We start from the raw sequence: 18,517 nt of genomic DNA, 5'->3' as shown, positions 1-18,517 counted from the left end.
ACGACGACTGGTACTGGCACAACAGCACCAACTCCAACCACTGCAAGCACGTTCCCAACACCAGAAATAATCACCAAAACCCCTCTGCCTCCAACTTCAGAACAAATAAGTAATTCTCTGGTTCTTTGTCATTTGTTGCCTTGTTATGGGAGAAATTCAGGTTTACTGGCAGCTGAGGGAGTGTAGTTGATGCATGTTTCCTAAAAAATCATACAAACATAGAATAGTTTGGGTTGGAAGGGATGCATTTAAGGATCTTTTAATCCAAATCCCCTGCTATGAGCAGAGATATCTTTCACTGCAACACGTTTTTCAAAGCCCCATTCTTCCTGTCCTTGTATGTTTCTAATGTCTGGGCATCCACAACTTCTCTGGGAAAGCTGTTCCATTGTCTCACCACTCTCATCATAAAAATTTTCTTCCTTAAGTTCAATCTAAAGCTACTCTTTTTCAGTTTTAAACCATTGCCTCTTGTTCTGTAACTACAGACCTTGGTAAAAAGTCTCTGTCTTTCTTATAAGCTCTACTTCTATATTGAAAGGCCACAATAAGGTCTCCCTGGAGCCTTCTCCTGGCTGAACCACCCCAACTCTCTTAGCCTCTCTTCATAGGGGAGGTGTTTTAGCTCCTTGTCCATTTCTGTCGCCTTCCTCTGGACCCTCTCAAAGAGTTTCATGTCTTTCCTTGTACTGGGGACCCCAGAGCTGGAGGTAGTCCTCCAGGTGGGGTCTCACGAGAGTTGAAAACTGTCTTGCTCATGTGAGAAGGAAAAAGCAGAAAAGTGAATATGGGGTTCCTAGCATGTCAAAATAGCTTCTGGGTGAGTAGTCTTACAGACCTGGGTGTTAGATATGGAACACAAATTGATCCAGCAACTGCTCAGTTTCATTAGAATCAAATGACTCTGAGCACAATAAATGCTGGTATGAACATGCCACATGAAGTACCACAGGGAATAATGGTTTATCTATAGAATATAGCATGACAGCAATACAGAATTAACAAAAGAGTTCACTGATCAAATCAATCAGTTCCCTGGATTTAGGACTGCTGAACTCTTCTATGCAGTATAAAGTGTTAAAACTACACACAGCTGTTCCATACGGCATTAACTGTTCATAAAGTGTTTACATCAATGTCTCCCATTCAAGACAGGAGATATTTTAAATAATCCATCTGTTATGCAAAAGCCATTAGTAAAACACTTTCTGCTTTATTCCTATCTCAACACCATATGCTTAGGTTAGTTGAATTTCATTTGCATATAAGAAAATGAAATAAAGTTAATAAATGCAATTTGCCTACTAAAATAAATTACTGTGTTTTCTCCATCTTAAAGAGAAAACAACAACTCAACCAGGAACACCGACAAAGACAACTACTACAGTTACCCCTTCATCTACCCCATTTCCAACAACTACAACGACAGGAACAAGTACAGTGTCCACGATAAGCACCACTATTCAACAGTCAACACCACCAGGATCAACAACCCCAGTGCCAGTCACCACTACTGGAGTCACTGAAACTGGATCAACCACCAAAACCACCCCTTCGACCCCCACATCCTCACCACCCACTCCCCACACCACCACAACAGGAACGCAAACGTCTACCCAAGAGACCACTACCACTGGGACGGGGAGCCCTCCAACAGGACCACCTACTGCCACCATCAGCACCACAACCTCAGCACCGTCTTCCCCAGGGTCTACAGCCAGCACTACCCTACCACCACCAACAGGATCAACGCCACCAGTGCCAGTCACCACCACTGGAGTCACTGAAACTGGATCAACCACCAAAACCACCCCTTCGACCCCCACATCCTCACCACCCACTCCCCACACCACCACAACAGGAACGCAAACGTCTACCCAGGAGACCACTACCACTGGGACGGGGAGCCCTCCAACAGGACCACCTACTGCCACCATCAGCACCACAACCTCAGCACCGTCTTCCCCAGGGTCTACAGCCAGCACTACCCTACCACCACCAACAGGATCAACGCCACCAGTGCCAGTCACCACCACTGGAGTCACTGAAACTGGATCAACCACCAAAACCACCCCTTCGACCCCCACATCCTCACCACCCACTCCCCACACCACCACAACAGGAACGCAAACGTCTACCCAGGAGACCACTACCACTGGGACGGGGAGCCCTCCAACAGGACCACCTACTGCCACCATCAGCACCACAACCTCAGCACCGTCTTCCCCAGCGTCTACAGCCAGCACTACGCTACCACCACCAACAGGATCAACGCCACCAGTGCCAGTCACCACCACTGGAGTCACTGAAACTGGATCAACCACCAAAACCACCCCTTCGACCCCCACACCCTCACCACCCACCCCCCACACCACCACAACAGGAACGCAAACGTCTACCCAGGAGACCACTACCACTGGGACGGGGAGCCCTCCAACAGGACCACCTACTGCCACCATCAGCACCACAACCTCAGCACCGTCTTCCCCAGGGTCTACAGCCAGCACTACGCTACCACCACCAACAGGATCAACGCCACCAGTGCCAGTCACCACCACTGGAGTCACTGAAACTGGATCAACCACCAAAACCACCCCTTCGACCCCCACATCCTCACCACCCACTCCCCACACCACCACAACAGGAACGCAAACGTCTACCCAGGAGACCACTACCACTGGGACAGGGAGCCCTCCAACAGGACCACCTACTGCCACCATCAGCACCACAACCTCAGCACCGTCTTCCCCAGCGTCTACAGCCAGCACTACGCTACCACCACCAACAGGATCAACGCCACCAGTGCCAGTCACCACCACTGGAGTCACTGAAACTGGATCAACCACCAAAACCACCCCTTCGACCCCCACATCCTCACCACCCACTCCCCACACCACCACAACAGGAACGCAAACGTCTACCCAGGAGACCACTACCACTGGGACGGGGAGCCCTCCAACAGGACCACCTACTGCCACCATCAGCACCACAACCTCAGCACCATCTTCCCCAGGGTCTACAGCCAGCACTACCCTACCACCACCAACAGGATCAACGCCACCAGGGCCAGTCACCACCACTGGAGTCACTGAAACTGGATCAACCACCAAAACCACCCCTTCGACCCCCACATCCTCACCACCCACTCCCCACACCACCACAACAGGAACGCAAACATCTACCCAGGAGACCACTACCACTGGGACGGGGAGCCCTCCAACAGGACCACCTACTGCCACCATCAGCACCACAACCTCAGCACCGTCTTCCCCAGCGTCTACAGCCAGCACTACCCTACCACCACCAACAGGATCAACGCCACCAGTGCCAGTCACCACCACTGGAGTCACTGAAACTGGATCAACCACCAAAACCACCCCTTCGACCCCCACATCCTCACCACCCACTCCCCACACCACCACAACAGGAACGCAAACGTCTACCCAGGAGACCACTACCACTGGGACGGGGAGCCCTCCAACAGGACCACCTACTGCCACCATCAGCACCACAACCTCAGCACCGTCTTCCCCAGCGTCTACAGCCAGCACTACGCTACCACCACCAACAGGATCAACGCCACCAGTGCCAGTCACCACCACTGGAGTCACTGAAACTGGATCAACCACCAAAACCACCCGTTCGACCCCCACATCCTCACCACCCACTCCCCACACCACCACAACAGGAACGCAAACGTCTACCCAGGAGACCACTACCACTGGGACAGGGAGCCCTCCAACAGGACCACCTACTGCCACCATCAGCACCACAACCTCAGCACCGTCTTCCCCAGGGTCTACAGCCAGCACTACGCTACCACCACCAACAGGATCAACGCCACCAGTGCCAGTCACCACCACTGGAGTCACTGAAACTGGATCAACCACCAAAACCACCCCTTCGACCCCCACATCCTCACCACCCACTCCCCACACCACCACAACAGGAACGCAAACGTCTACCCAGGAGACCACTACCACTGGGACGGGGAGCCCTCCAACAGGACCACCTACTGCCACCATCAGCACCACAACCTCAGCACCGTCTTCCCCAGGGTCTACAGCCAGCACTACCCTACCACCACCAACAGGATCAACGCCACCAGTGCCAGTCACCACCACTGGAGTCACTGAAACTGGATCAACCACCAAAACCACCCCTTCGACCCCCACATCCTCACCACCCACTCCCCACACCACCACAACAGGAACGCAAACGTCTACCCAGGAGACCACTACCACTGGGACGGGGAGCCCTCCAACAGGACCACCTACTGCCACCATCAGCACCACAACCTCAGCACCGTCTTCCCCAGGGTCTACAGCCAGCACTACGCTACCACCACCAACAGGATCAACGCCACCAGTGCCAGTCACCACCACTGGAGTCACTGAAACTGGATCAACCACCAAAACCACCCCTTCGACCCCCACATCCTCACCACCCACTCCCCACACCACCACAACAGGAACGCAAACGTCTACCCAGGAGACCACTACCACTGGGACGGGGAGCCCTCCAACAGGACCACCTACTGCCACCATCAGCACCACAACCTCAGCACCGTCTTCCCCAGCGTCTACAGCCAGCACTACGCTACCACCACCAACAGGATCAACGCCACCAGTGCCAGTCACCACCACTGGAGTCACTGAAACTGGATCAACCACCAAAACCACCCCTTCGACCCCCACATCCTCACCACCCACTCCCCACACCACCACAACAGGAACGCAAACGTCTACCCAGGAGACCACTACCACTGGGACGGGGAGCCCTCCAACAGGACCACCTACTGCCACCATCAGCACCACAACCTCAGCACCGTCTTCCCCAGGGTCTACAGCCAGCACTACGCTACCACCACCAACAGGATCAACACCACCAGTGCCAGTCACCACCTCTGGTACAACTCCAACACAATCTTTTACCACCACTTCAGGAACAACGTCTGTTAGTATTACAACAGTCACTGCAACCACCACCACCTCGGAAATTACTTCATCTGTCTCAACTACTACTTCTGGGCCAATTGCCACATCAAGTGCGGTCACTGTTGTAGGAAGTTCTACGTACAGCACAGTTACTCCACCTGGTTCAACTACAAGTCCACCATCCAGCACTCCTGGAAGAAACTGTTCTATTTTACCTAATGAGTCTTATGCAGTAAGTAGATTTCATGCAGTTTTTTTAGCATTCTTCTTTGGATGGAAACTAGACAAATATTTCAGTGTTAGGAACATACAGAGTTGGTGTTAATCTGGATAGAAAAGGAAGTATCAGTCCATTCTATTCCCTTCTGTTTTCTTGGGTATCAACATGACTTCCAATGATCTTCAGTTTGATATCTTATATACTGCTATGAATTCTTCAGGGATATTTTTAAAAAGGCTTTCTTCAAGAGAATCTATCACTGCTCTATGTTTCTCTTCATTGTAGGAAGGCTTTGATGAAGAGGTAACTAAGGGCTAAGTGGTTCTAAAGTATCATTTCTCTTTCTGCTTTTGAATAGGTCCAGAGTGGGGAAAAGTTGTTTGTGTGTTTACAGTACTGCCCAACAAGAAACCACTGTACTATTCTGAGTTTGGAATGAGGTTATACTTCATCATAGTCTGGTTTCAGGAGAGGACTGTGAAACAGATCACCACATTCAAATGCTTGTGAAATTTGAGTTCTGAGTTTTTTGGAACCCTCCACATCTGAGACAGACAAGCTAATGTATTTTATATTTCTAAAGCCTCCTCACAGCTTAAATGTCTACCAACTTGCTCAGTAGATATGCAGGGAGAAAAATTGTACATGGCTGAAAAACTGGTGGAAGGTAGAAAAATTGTATACAGTCAGAATGTATGCACATAACCACCTTAGACATTACTCCCCAAATAACTTTATTTATCTGTGTAGCTTTAGCTGTTAATCTGTTCTAGGCATTCATGGAAGGGGATTGACCATATATTGATCACTGATATTGATTGGGGTCTTTCACTGTTGATGAGAGAGGGATAAAATTAGATCAGACATCTAACTTTTAGGTAGCTGAAACTAAAAATGTCAATTCCCACTTCAGGTTACTGGCTTGACTTTTATAAGTAATGCTTTTCACTTAGCAGCCCTCCGTAGTGCTAGCTCATCTTGCAGGCCTTGATGGTGCTGACTGCTGCACTTCCTTCCCATTTTCAGACTTCTGGTGGGCAAAAAATTGTCAATAATCATATGGCATTTTAAAACTCTTCAAAAGTTATGCAGGCATAACTGTTGTCAGTCCCACTGCTTCATAAGGTTTGTCTCTCTCTTCCCCCTCCCTTCTCTTTCCAAACACAGCCAGGTGAGTCGTGGTGGCTCTGTGACTGCTTTCAGGCAATATGTATAGAAGACAACATAATCCAGGTGGTTCCCATAGTCTGTAATCCACCTCCTAAACCTACATGTGCCAATGGGCTTTCTCCTGTGCAAGTCATTGATAAGGATGGATGCTGCTGGCACTGGGAGTGTGATTGTAAGTATATATTTTGTTGAATATTTTATCTCCTGTGGGAACAATATTACTGTCAAGAGCAACAATATTTATCAAGGGACAAGTATCGCACAAGGCTGTGACCCTCAGACTTGTAGTGTTGTTCTGTTTGGTGTGCTTAATTGTTTCTTTTTAGCTAATTGGGGGCTTGTACTTAAATTACCATCATTGCTACATAGTTATTGTGTTAGTAGAATAAATTGGTCTCCCAAGGCAGGATTTAAGTGTCCGGATGCAGACATCTACAGGCTGGAAGCCTACATGTAAATTACTTGTTCAGACTATTGGTAAAGTTACAGCTAGGGTGCAGTTAATCCTATTCTCAGTTGTCTATCAGAAATGTCAGATGACCTGTGCCCTGAAAGTGCCTGCTTTTCTCTGTTATTGATGAGTTCTAGATAATGAGCTCATGCATTGACATATACACTCTAAAAATCTAAATATTTAAGTTAGATGAGATGAATCCCACGCTTACAGATTTTGTTTGTAGTCTGATCTGATTCTGTATGTTGCCATAAGAAGCTAACCCACCTGTACATTTTTGCAGGCTACTGCACTGGCTGGGGAGACCCACATTACATGACTTTTGATGGACTGTACTACAGTTATCAAGGGAATTGTACATACGTCCTTGTGGAGGAGATTAATAAGAAAGTTGACAACTTTGGTGTCTACATTGATAACTACCATTGTGATGCACGGGATGTAGTCTCCTGTCCTCGAACACTCATTGTGAGACATGAGACTCAGGAAGTGCGCATGGCAACAGTCAAACCTAATACTCTACAAGTAGAGGTATCGGATAATGTTACCTTTGGTTTCTTGATTAAGATACTAGTACAGCCTCAACCTGTACATTGTGAACATATTCACAATTCTAACATATTCTAACATATTCACAATGTTAGAAAAAAATTTAAAAGGAATCTGTGGTTTAGATTTAATATCAGTTTGGATTATAAAATAGGACATCTCTGAAGGACTGCTTTTGTGGCTCTGAATATGGGGAAAAAATTCTACAACTTCTTCCCTTTTTAAGCTCAAGTAGTTGCCTCATGTCTCCTAAATACACAAACATGGACAAATTGCTAAGAGTTAAGGATATAAAATAAATTAATTTATAATTAATATTAATGTAACAAAAGAAGAGAATAAATGTTGAATGGGAGGATACAATGTAAACTAGGCATAACAATAAAGTACTGGGCTTAAGCATTTTTTAGAAGTACCATTGCTAGCTTTGATTGGTGTCACCTTTTTAATTTTTCAGAATAGGGGCACTTATGCATTTGTTTTGTTGATAAATATGATGGCCCAGCTTTGGGGCTTCAAAATTGGGTGAGAAGAGTTCATTTTCAGGCTTTTGTGGAGTTTTTGTCCATTACTGTGTGGGTATATTACAAGTTAGTTTGCAGCATATTTATGAAAATTTGCAACATTTAGACCTGTCCAAAGCAAGGAAAACTGCCACTGCTGAGTAAAAGTAGTAGTGTTAGTTCCATAGATATATCATGGCTACTGTATTTAAATAAATGATACAGATTTTGGTTTATTTCTTTCATTTAATTTTCCTACAAGCATGTTCCCTTTATGCCAAGAAAGTTAAAACAGTGTGCACTAGGAATTTAGGAGAATTTTATATTGCACTTTCATAGGGTGTCCTCAATGCCATAGTCACCCTAATAAATCTGTTGAGTGTTGGAATTTAGCTGGTTTTAACTCTGAATTTTAGCCTGGTTTATCAGCAGCTCATAGGCCTATTCTTTGACTCAGAAAAGTTCGACTTTCCAGTAAAATAAAAAGAAACACAGGGATACTTGTTACAAACTTAAAGCACATTATTTGCCTTTACATTCTACCTCCAATGCAAAGTAATGAACAGGCAATGGTTTTCTAAAGTCAAACTAAATATAAGCTTCTTTTCTGTTTTCTTTTATTTATTAGGTGACAGTAAACAAACAGGCAGTGGCTTTGCCTTATAAAAAATTTGGCTTGACTATCTATGAGTCAGGCATAAATCGTGTAGTGGAAATCCCTGAACTAAAGATGAATGTGACCTACAATGGCTTGTCCTTTTCCATCAGAATGCCCTACAGCCTGTTTGGTAACAACACTCATGGACAGTGTGGTAAGGCTTACTCTTGTAATTTTTGTACTCTCAGAAAACCACAAACAGATAAATGACAGCCTTGCCACAAAGATGAATGGAATTTCATAACAAATCTGTGAGTGAATTCTTTCTCCCATTACCAATTTTAGGTACTTGCAATAACAACACGGCAGATGACTGCATGTTGCCGAATGGAAACATTGCAGAAAACTGTCAAACCATGGCAGATCATTGGCAAGTTGTTGATCCCTCCAAACCACAGTGCTCTCCAGGCTTAACTCCTACAAAAGCACCTATCACAACCCCAGTGAAGCCTTGCAAAGAATCTTTAATCTGCGAGCTTCTTCTGGGAAGGTACACATTCCTCTGGGGGTTATGAGGCTTTAATCTTCAAATTAAGTGGCAATTTTAGGATTCATTTCTCAATAAAAAGTGTTTCTAACTATCGCTCCATTTCTTGTGGCTTTGTGAGTTGCTTCCATTCTTTTTACTGTTTCTAGATGTCATTCTTTGCTGACAGTTTGCTTCCAACCCTCTGGCTGCTACATTAACCTTTCTTGATGTTCTCATGTTATTCTGTGCTGTCTGCCTTCCATTGTCCTATGCTCTTGCCTTTTCCCATACTCAGCAGAAACCATAGTCCAATGAAAACAGAGGTCTTCATTTTTAGAGTGTTGTGTTAGAATTTAAAAAAAAAAAAAATCAACCAAAATGTCTTTAGAAAAGTAGTTCATGTTTAGAGTCGATAATATTCATGTAGCTCCTGGACAGAAAATATCGGTGCCTGTTTTGTAGGCGAGGGGAGAATGCTTTAAGCTATGTTGAAAAGTTACAATCTAGATAAGTGCTCTTAGTAAAAATGCCTCACTAATAGTCCTTGTTCACATCTCCTTAAGCACCACTGTTGCCACATGTTATGTACATTGAAGAATTTATGGATTATTCAATAACTAATAATGATAAATGTTTCTGCCTCTAGTGTGTTCGAGCCATGCCATGGCTTTGTCGAGCCTGAAAAGTACTATGCAGCCTGCGTATTTGATAGTTGTGTGCTTCCCAACTTAGACCTGGAATGCTCAAGTCTGCAGATCTATGCCGCCACCTGTGCTGATCAAAGTGTGTGCATTGACTGGAGAAGTCACACCAATGGCGTTTGCTGTAAGTATTTTGCTGTTTATCTTGAACTATTAGGGAAGCATATATGGAACTTTTTTGGCAATAATGTCGTCACAGTAAGTCATACTGCTTTCCGAGCAATGAAGACATCAATAAATCACACCAGCTACTTAAGTAATTTTACAGGTGACATTTTTAACAATGGAAATGATAAATCAGCCTGCAAAAATATACATCTATTGACTGTGCCAGAAATACCTGTATCAGTAGATACTTTTTTGTACACAGGCAGTTTTGTGCTTTGCAGCTATCAGCAGATCACTCTGTATTTAGTGACATATGAATTCATTTTCAGCTGTAGTAAGATGACAGAGGGTAGGAATACACTCCCCTCTGAGAACTTGTGCAAAAGAGACTGAAATGATGAAAAAAATTGTAATCAAGATGTAGACTCTTGGCTTTATCTCCTTAACGTAAAGTATGGTGCTATATCTCTATGGCTAAATTGAGTAAGATAATTTCATTCAGAATCATGAGTCTGATATCTGGTTTTTTTCCTCTTCGCTTCTCAAGGTTGTCAAAGATACATAGAAAAATGAGTAGTCAGTGTTTAATTTCTTGGTATAAGGTCATGGGGCTTTTATATGATATTGTTATTGAGCTCTTCCTCCTTTTTATTCTCCCATTCCAGCTTATAAATGCCCCTCAGATAAAGAATACAGAGCATGTGGTCCTCTTAAAGAGCCAACCTGCAAATCAAGGTAAATAATTTCTTCACTGTTAGTTATAGTTCATACAACTGTTCAGTCACATCTAATGCACAGGTGGATGAGAGAAATCAGCCTCCTGTCATGTCTTAAATTGACTGTCAGATTTGGTACCACTGTCCTAAATCTGTATGCCTGTACTGTTTATGTTGTTTGGCTATACCAAACTTGAACACTGACAATCCCTAAATCACAAATGTGCAGATCATTTGCCCCTGTATCTCCAGTGAAAGGTTATTTGGCATAATCCTCCTCCCCATGCCCATGACACTCTTGGTGTACCTCTGATATTTTGTCTCGTGCAGTCAACAAAACGAAACTTCAACTAAACAAGTGGAAGGCTGTTTCTGTCCTAATGGAACAATGCTGTATGACTCTGGTGTGGATGTCTGTGTGAAAACCTGTGGTGAGTATTACTGCTTCACTTGGATGCATGTTTGTTTCCTCTTTGTTGTTTCCTTCTCAATGTATGCAACATAGATCTGACTGTATGCAGTACTCATACAACAAATAGTAGAGATATCTACTGTTCTATGAGTGGTAATGGAAATTTATTTTTATATTTTCACAGGCTGTGTTGGAGTGGATAAGATACCAAGAGAGGTATGCTGCCATATACTTTTGTATTTCAAGTAGAGGCTGGGGGTGAGGAGAGGAGACTGGTCTCCACTGATCCAGTCTTGTTTTGTGGTCTCCCCATTCTTGTTTTTACTTCTGTTCTTTTAAATTGGTAACCCTGCCGTCACTCACTTTGTTTTCCTTAATGACAGTTTGGGGAAAAGTTTACTATAGACTGTCAGGACTGTATTTGCCTGGAAGGTGGAAGTGGCATTGTGTGTGAGCCTCATGTATGTGCCAAACAAAATAAGACCAGTTGTGATGGAGAAGGCTTCTATGAGGTCAATGAAGTCAATTCTGAGGACTTCTGCTGCCCCATCGTCACCTGTAGTGAGTTTATACTTTGTTTCTAATCTTTCTATACCTTTTAGAAATAGAAAGCAAAAGAGAACTGAACTATTTTAGCACCAGAGACCTGCAGCAGGGAGTCACAAAATAGTATCTTTCCTCACGCTTTTTAAAATCAGCTTGCCCACTGTTAGGGAAAATATGTTTTAATATTGCATTGACTCAGCATAATTGAATTTACAATTATGGGATTCAACGTAACTGAGTCTATCGTTATTGAGTTCACAACCACAATTAATTCAAGTAAAATGCAGAGAGATTATGAAATTGTATGTGGGTTTTCATTTTGCAACAGTTGCCTACAACCTTGGAGACAGTAATGGTTGTCCACTTCTACTCTGCAAAGAATTGTGATTTTTTTTTTACACTTGGTAATTACATAGTAGAAAAAGTTTCATAAACTAGTGCAGTCCTCCAGTCCAGTGTCTGAATTCACTAGGAAAAATATGTTCTCTTTCTGCGATTTGTTTCTTTGAAGAGGTTCTGGACTGTTTCTTAGCAATGGAAAGTCTATCCTAAGATAGACTAAGATAGATGTCCATTTCTAGTAGCTGTGATTTAGTGTACTTTCTGGCTTATTCCTTTTTTTTCAGAATGCAATACAAGCTTGTGTACAACTAAAGCCCCCAAATGTACACTGGGATTTGAAGTCCATTCTCATATTCCCAGTGGTCACTGCTGTCCTGTGTACGAGTGTGGTAAGTCCCTTGAAAATATATAAATATATTACAATTATTAGCATTGTATATTACATAATTTAGCATCAGGGTAAGACTGTATGCAATAGCCTATTGAAAGAGGAACTAAACACAGTCAGATTCTACAAATTGGTTACTGTTAACATTGGTTACTACTGCTGTGATTATGAAGAGCAGCTATGAAATCAGATATAGCTCAGGTGGCTCAAGTTCAATTTTCCTGGTTGTAAATACATGTGAAGACAGCTACAGAATTAACTGGGACTGTAGTCTCACCTTAATCTAGCAAAATGTCCCCGTAAGCATCCTCAGTAGAATATAGCTTTACAAAAGGTAATTGAAACAAGGAACTACTTGTACCTTTTAAGTGGACATTCTTGGCTATGAGTTGGATTGTGTATACTGGGCCAAATCTTCCTCCCTTTTTGCACATGCAGTATTTATATATGTCATACCTGCTACCAGAAATGGGGAATAACCAATATATTTGACCATATTCATATATGATTCCTTGTGGAAGAACTTAGTTTGACTAGAGTGGGGTGAAAACCTTTTCTTTTTTTCCCCCTGTGTAACCACCTAACTTCTTGTTTGTTAACAGTTCCCAAAAGGGTTTGTGTACATCAGAATGCTGAGTTCTTGGTAAGTTTCTATTTCAACAGTCTTCTGAAGATGCTTAAAAGACCAGTTAATATACTTTATCAGAAGTTCTATGAGGAGGGTTATCTAGTACAATCAATATTTTAGAAATTTTTTAATTCCTGTCAGGAGTTGATCAATTTCACAAAGCCTAAATCTTTTCTGAAAAGGTTGTTGTGTATGAAAGAGACTGAAGAGTTGTTTGTATATCAGTATCAGAAAGAGATTTGGGTTTAGAGTTAAGTGTGCACACATTTTAAAAGTCAATCCACATCTGCTGTTAGCACATTATTGCAGTTTTAAGGCTCTGCTTTCAAAAATGAAAAGATTTGTAAATAAGTATTATTCTAAACAGACTTAGATTCCTAATAAATTCTGTTGGGTCTAGTAATTGTTTTATTGCAGATATTTGTACACCTGTCTTTTTAACATCTGAGTTTATAATTGCTATATAGGACTTCAATAAACACACATGTTAAATTAAATCCAGTATTTCAAATGTTGTCTTCATAAATGGCTAGACAAATAGCTATCCAATAGTCTTTATCATTGTTTCCTTTGCTATTGCTTGGTTTACAGATTTTTTGAAAAGTAAGAAATGTCTGTCACACGTGTCATATTAATATATGAACCATTTTTTTCTTAAAATTTATAGCCTAATTCCTCAGTCTTTGTTGATAAATGTCAGAATTGTTTCTGCACTAATGAAGTTAACGTCAGCACTCAACTGAATATAATCTCATGTGAACATATTCCGTGCAACACATATTGTGAACCGGTAAGTTAAAACAGACAAACAAAAAACCAAAATACCCATGTACGTTAAAAGTAGTTTGATCAATGAGTGGTATAAGTGAAGGACAGGAGCAGAAATCCAGAGTCCAACTCCAGCGTTGATGCCAACTGTCTGTGAGCTATCTAGTGCTTGAAGCTTGACTGTGTAACTTACAGTATTCAGTTCACATTGGGATGATTAGCTGGGAAATTTCTGTAGAGAAATTAATGGAGTGATATTTAATTATTAGGAATATTTTTTATAGTGCTTTAATTTATTCCATCCATAGCCTGCTTTTATTACTTGTCTTCCGTTGGGGTGGAACACAGAAAGACATAGAAAGGCACAAATCTAGAGTGCACTTCGAAGCATCATCAATTAATTCATTAGTATGTCTTCATTTATTTCTCAAAAATGAATGTATCGTGCTTTCATTCTTAATTAATTTTAATATCTAGGGATATGAACATCAACCAGTGAAAGGTGAATGTTGTGGAAGATGTGTGCAGACTAAGTGTGTTATACATACAGCAAATAATTCGCACCTCATTTTGAGTGTAAGTATGCTCTACATCTTACATCTCTATCAAATTTGTAAAGTTCCCCCTTTCAGAGAGGGAACATCTCCTTGTCAGATGTAAGGCTTATTGTAAGTTTGCACCTAAAGATCAGAGGCTCACCTAAAGCAAAGCCTATCTACAATTTTTTGGCCTGAAGGAAGGACTCATTAAATCAAATTTTCTGGAAGGCTCTTCCTGTAATGACAAATCCAATGCCATTGGAAGGGTTTTTCTTGCCATGTCTGGAAGCTTGGGCTTTTTTATATGATTTGATTTCTGTGTACTGAAAAACACTGGTAAAACCTGCATATGAAACAATTTTATTACCCATGTAGGGTTAAATGTTAGGATTGTTCTTAATTGCCATATAACAGTTTAGCTTTCCCTGGGCAAAATCCATCGATGATTTAGTTAATAACTCTAACGTACTCTAAACACTTTAGAGGGATTTTTCTTTTCCAAGGGAATTACCATGTAAAATTGAAGATTCTATCCACATATGGCATACTGCAATACATGTAATAATCTGTATCCAAAACATAAAAATAATTGACTGGGAAACAAGAGGAAAGTCATTATCAGAGGACAGGAAAATTTCTGTCTGAGCTCCCTTCAACTTTCCTTATTACATTTTGTATTTTGCTTGCAGCCTGGAGAGTTTAAAAATGATCCCTACAACAACTGCACCATTTATAGCTGTGTAAAAGTCCACAACCAGTTTGTCTCTTCCACATCTGAGATTACCTGCCCAGCATTCAATGAGGAAAGCTGCAAACCTGTAAGTAAATATGGAAAACTTACCCTGTACTAAATGTATAGATTACTTCAGTTCAGTTCAGCCATCTAACTAGAAGCAAAAGTCAAATTAAACTCTGATGACCTTTCACCAAAGTTTCTCAGTCCCAAGGGCAAAAGTTTCTGCTGCATCCAAGCACAGACCTATAGAGTGTATAAAAAAAGATATCTGGGTGAGAGTTCAAGGCTTATAACTGGCAGCTGTCTCTCAGTAGCCAAAACACTGGTCAGCTCTGAGCTATAAAGTCCTCACTGACTGCTCTGTGTGGTGTCCTGTCAGAACAAGAACGATGTATTCTTGAATGTGACAGAAACACAAGCTCTTCAGTCAGTAGGCTGCTAGTAATACCGTGCATACTCCCCATGCAAATACAGAAGTCTCCGAGAAAACATTTTTTGGAATTGTTCCTGAGAAAAAATTGCAGGATGTTAACTGTAGACTTCCTTCCAAGCATTCTCTTTTTTTTCCACAATCCCTTGTAAATCGGTAGATTTCAAGTCTTGAAGAGAGTATTATCTCTGTTTATTCAGATCAACGCTACAGTGTTTGCTGGTTATTTCCAGTCATTGAGAAATTGCTCTCCTCGGTTATTAGTCTAAAAGCCTCTTTAATACTGGAAAAGAAAATAATATTATTTTTCCTATTTCTTTGTTCTTTTAGGGAACTATTACATTCTTACCTAACGGTTGTTGCAAAACCTGTAAGTATGCCAGCGTACCTGAATCAACAATACAGAGAATTAATTTTCTTCTTAGATCAACCTATTTTCCAACCGTATGTTCGTATTTAAATAGATACTTCTGTATTTATGTTTGTTATTCCAAGCATTCACTGTCCAATCTCTCTGGGAAATTTTACACTGAAGCAGAAAAACCACTGAAGACAATACTTTGAGTGCACTAGTGAAGCTCAGAGAGTGCTGAACTGCAAGGAACTTCTGAAGCTGTTTCACTGAAACTATTTTCTAATCTTTCCCTATAGGTGCACCTCTGGATAGTACCTCACCATGCTCTGTCCGTGAGAGAAAAGACTTTATTGTCCATCGCGGTTGCCGCTCTGTGGACAGAGTTGTCATGACTGAATGTGAAGGAACATGTGGAACCTTCTCACTGTAAGTAAACTGATCGGACAATGAGATTTGAATTCTGCTGGCAGAGAGCTTGTTTATATAAAAGGAACAATGAATAGGTAGACTACAGAATGGTAGAAGACCTGAAACTATCAACTCTCCAAACCATGGGCACAAAATAATGAAATCTGTGGCTGAACAGTTGATTCATCCTAATACAAAGCAGAAAAGTGTATTGACTTGCCTTTGGACTCAGACAGCTATAATAAGGTCTATTAATCTATTAAGAGCTGGCTTGGCTATCATTTGTGTCAGACTACCTTGATCTTCATCTCAGAAGAAAATGGATTATTTCCTGTAATGGGAATGAGCCCAGAGATCAGCCAGATCTGATGCTCATAAGCTGAAAAGCTGCTTCTCAATATTTAATGTCTAAAATGAAATACACATACATCTTTTAAAGGAAGATTGAAACACACACAATTTTTATACAGCAAAGAAATTAGAAAACAAATGCTTTAGGGTTGGTGATAGTAGAGTAGTTTGCCTGTACATTTTTCTGTGAAATGAGAGAATCTACAAGAAAGTGGCTAGTAGGACACCTGGTACTGAGCTACTAAAACAGTGGAAAAACATAATTCTAACTCCCCAAAGAAACTGTGATATGATGCCTATCACTGAATATGGCACAGGGCACCTTACAGGGGAGAAAACTGATCTTTAGTCTCAGATTGAACCCCAATTAGCAAGGGGGTTTATTAGTATTTTGAAATACCTTATCATCTTAGAACCTTGCTGTGGTGACCTCTGCACACAAATACAAGAAAAAGATGGCACTTGACACAGTTTGGAGCCTGATATTGACAGATTCTGCATGTTAGGAATGGTGTTTGGGAAGATGTTGAACACAAGGCCGCAAAATTACTTTGCTGTGAGATAGGAACAGAAAATGCTGCTGCTGCTTCCCCTTGCTGTTAACACTGCCTGTTTGGGATGTGCATTTTGATTCACATGATGCAATTGCAGCCCTTGTAGCAAATTGATTGATGCGATGCCATTGTAGCCACTTGTCTATGCAGTTTTCTTGTTCAGGTCAGGGCTTTGTCATTAATTGTTGATCTGGTGTATTTAACATCCATCAGCACTGGGATGAGGAAAGGAATCTAAGGAAGCTGGGCTCCTTCAACTCACTGGGTTTTTTTACTAGGACTTTGATACTAATTGTTTTACCAGAAAAAAATCTCGGCAAATGCAATGAATTTTAAAAGCATATTGTTATAACCACTGCTCTCTCAGATGAGCTTAACACTTCCATTAGCCACAACTGTGGCTCTTCTACATATTATTCCAAACCTCTCCCAGGAGTTTTGTACCTAATTTCACCCTCTCTTCTGTATGCTGGCTTCTGGCACAGAGTGATGTTGTCATTTTCCATGTTAACAGATACTCTGCTGAGGCCAATTCCATGGACCACAGATGTTCCTGCTGCAGGGAATCAAAGACTACTGTGAAGAAAGTGAACCTGAAATGCCCCAATGGGCGTTCAATTTCCCATAAGTATATATATGTGGAAAGCTGCAGCTGCCAAGACACCACATGCAGCACATCACACTCTAGAGAGTCGCGGAGCAGAGAAGAAAATGACAAGGCAAGCGCTTTGAACCGTATCAAGAGGGCCATCAGCTTAACATCACAATGAAGGGGAAAAAACCTACCAGCATTCAACTAAAAGGACTATGCACCATTCCCATCTTCCTTGACTGCTTTTGAACTTCGCTTTTCCCAGTTCCTTTATCCTGTTTGTTCTCCGATTGTTTTTAACAGTGCTCTATTTATTTGTGCACAAAATAAGAACACAAAATTGTATTCTTCCAAGTGCACAGCCTTTTGGATCCTTTTATAATCAGCTTATTTTCTCTGAATGATTAAAAGCACATTTCAAAAAACACGGGTTTTGTACTTATTCACGTGCTGTCTTGATGAGCCTGAGTTTTAAAAGAGAAGAAAAATTCTTTTTCAAGTTATAGGAGGTCAACTGACATACTTCCTAAATTTCTGGGGCATCTACCTCTCGCTCCTTAAAAACTGACATATCAGAAGTTACTGTCTGGAGGACCCAATGTGTAAGGTGGGACAGATTTGATGTTGTCTGCCAGAACAAGGCCAAAGATGAATAAAGCATCATGAAGTGATTCAGATGACTTGGAGAAACTTCTAGTTCAGCACTAGATCTCATTTTAGCAGAGCTGTGTATGTTAGAACTGTCTCAGTTCATCACAATTATGTATTTTCACTAAGAAAGTAGTCCCTCAACTATGAGAATATGAAGTTCAGTCAGTGTTTGAGTGATGTATAGTTAGTACTACAGTAAGAGGTCTCCAAATTCCAATGTTTGCAAAACAAATGCCCATCACCAAGTTAATAATACAAGGCTTTACAGGAAATGGAGACAAATAGCCATTTTCGACATTCATTTGTCTCACAATAAAGGACACATCCAAAGG

The 18,517-nt window shown here is 41.8% G+C and overlaps 1 protein-coding gene across 1 annotated transcript in view; it reads left to right on the top strand.

Annotated features, from left to right (window-relative positions):
* Positions 1-17,824, top strand: part of MUC2 (mucin 2, oligomeric mucus/gel-forming) — a 51,986-nt gene extending 34,162 nt beyond the window's left edge. Inside the window, exons 35-53 of the mRNA XM_074884491.1 lie at positions 1,340-5,169; positions 6,325-6,499; positions 7,065-7,312; positions 8,462-8,645; positions 8,777-8,981; positions 9,607-9,785; positions 10,317-10,319; positions 10,435-10,504; positions 10,816-10,916; positions 11,082-11,113; positions 11,281-11,458; positions 12,070-12,174; positions 12,776-12,816; positions 13,469-13,591; positions 14,047-14,145; positions 14,798-14,926; positions 15,605-15,644; positions 15,926-16,055; positions 17,457-17,824. Of these exons, the coding sequence (XP_074740592.1) occupies positions 1,340-5,169; positions 6,325-6,499; positions 7,065-7,312; positions 8,462-8,645; positions 8,777-8,981; positions 9,607-9,785; positions 10,317-10,319; positions 10,435-10,504; positions 10,816-10,916; positions 11,082-11,113; positions 11,281-11,458; positions 12,070-12,174; positions 12,776-12,816; positions 13,469-13,591; positions 14,047-14,145; positions 14,798-14,926; positions 15,605-15,644; positions 15,926-16,055; positions 17,457-17,712 (6,128 nt within the window). The 3' untranslated portion in view covers positions 17,713-17,824. The remainder of the gene's footprint in view (positions 1-1,339; positions 5,170-6,324; positions 6,500-7,064; positions 7,313-8,461; positions 8,646-8,776; positions 8,982-9,606; positions 9,786-10,316; positions 10,320-10,434; positions 10,505-10,815; positions 10,917-11,081; positions 11,114-11,280; positions 11,459-12,069; positions 12,175-12,775; positions 12,817-13,468; positions 13,592-14,046; positions 14,146-14,797; positions 14,927-15,604; positions 15,645-15,925; positions 16,056-17,456) is intronic.
* Positions 17,825-18,517: the final 693 nt, after the last annotated feature.

Source organism: Strix uralensis, chromosome 15, assembly GCF_047716275.1.
Source record: "Strix uralensis isolate ZFMK-TIS-50842 chromosome 15, bStrUra1, whole genome shotgun sequence".
Classification (NCBI taxonomy): domain Eukaryota; kingdom Metazoa; phylum Chordata; class Aves; order Strigiformes; family Strigidae; genus Strix; species Strix uralensis.
The sequence above is the reverse complement of the archived record's forward strand: the minus strand, read 5'-3'. Positions and strand labels throughout refer to the sequence as shown.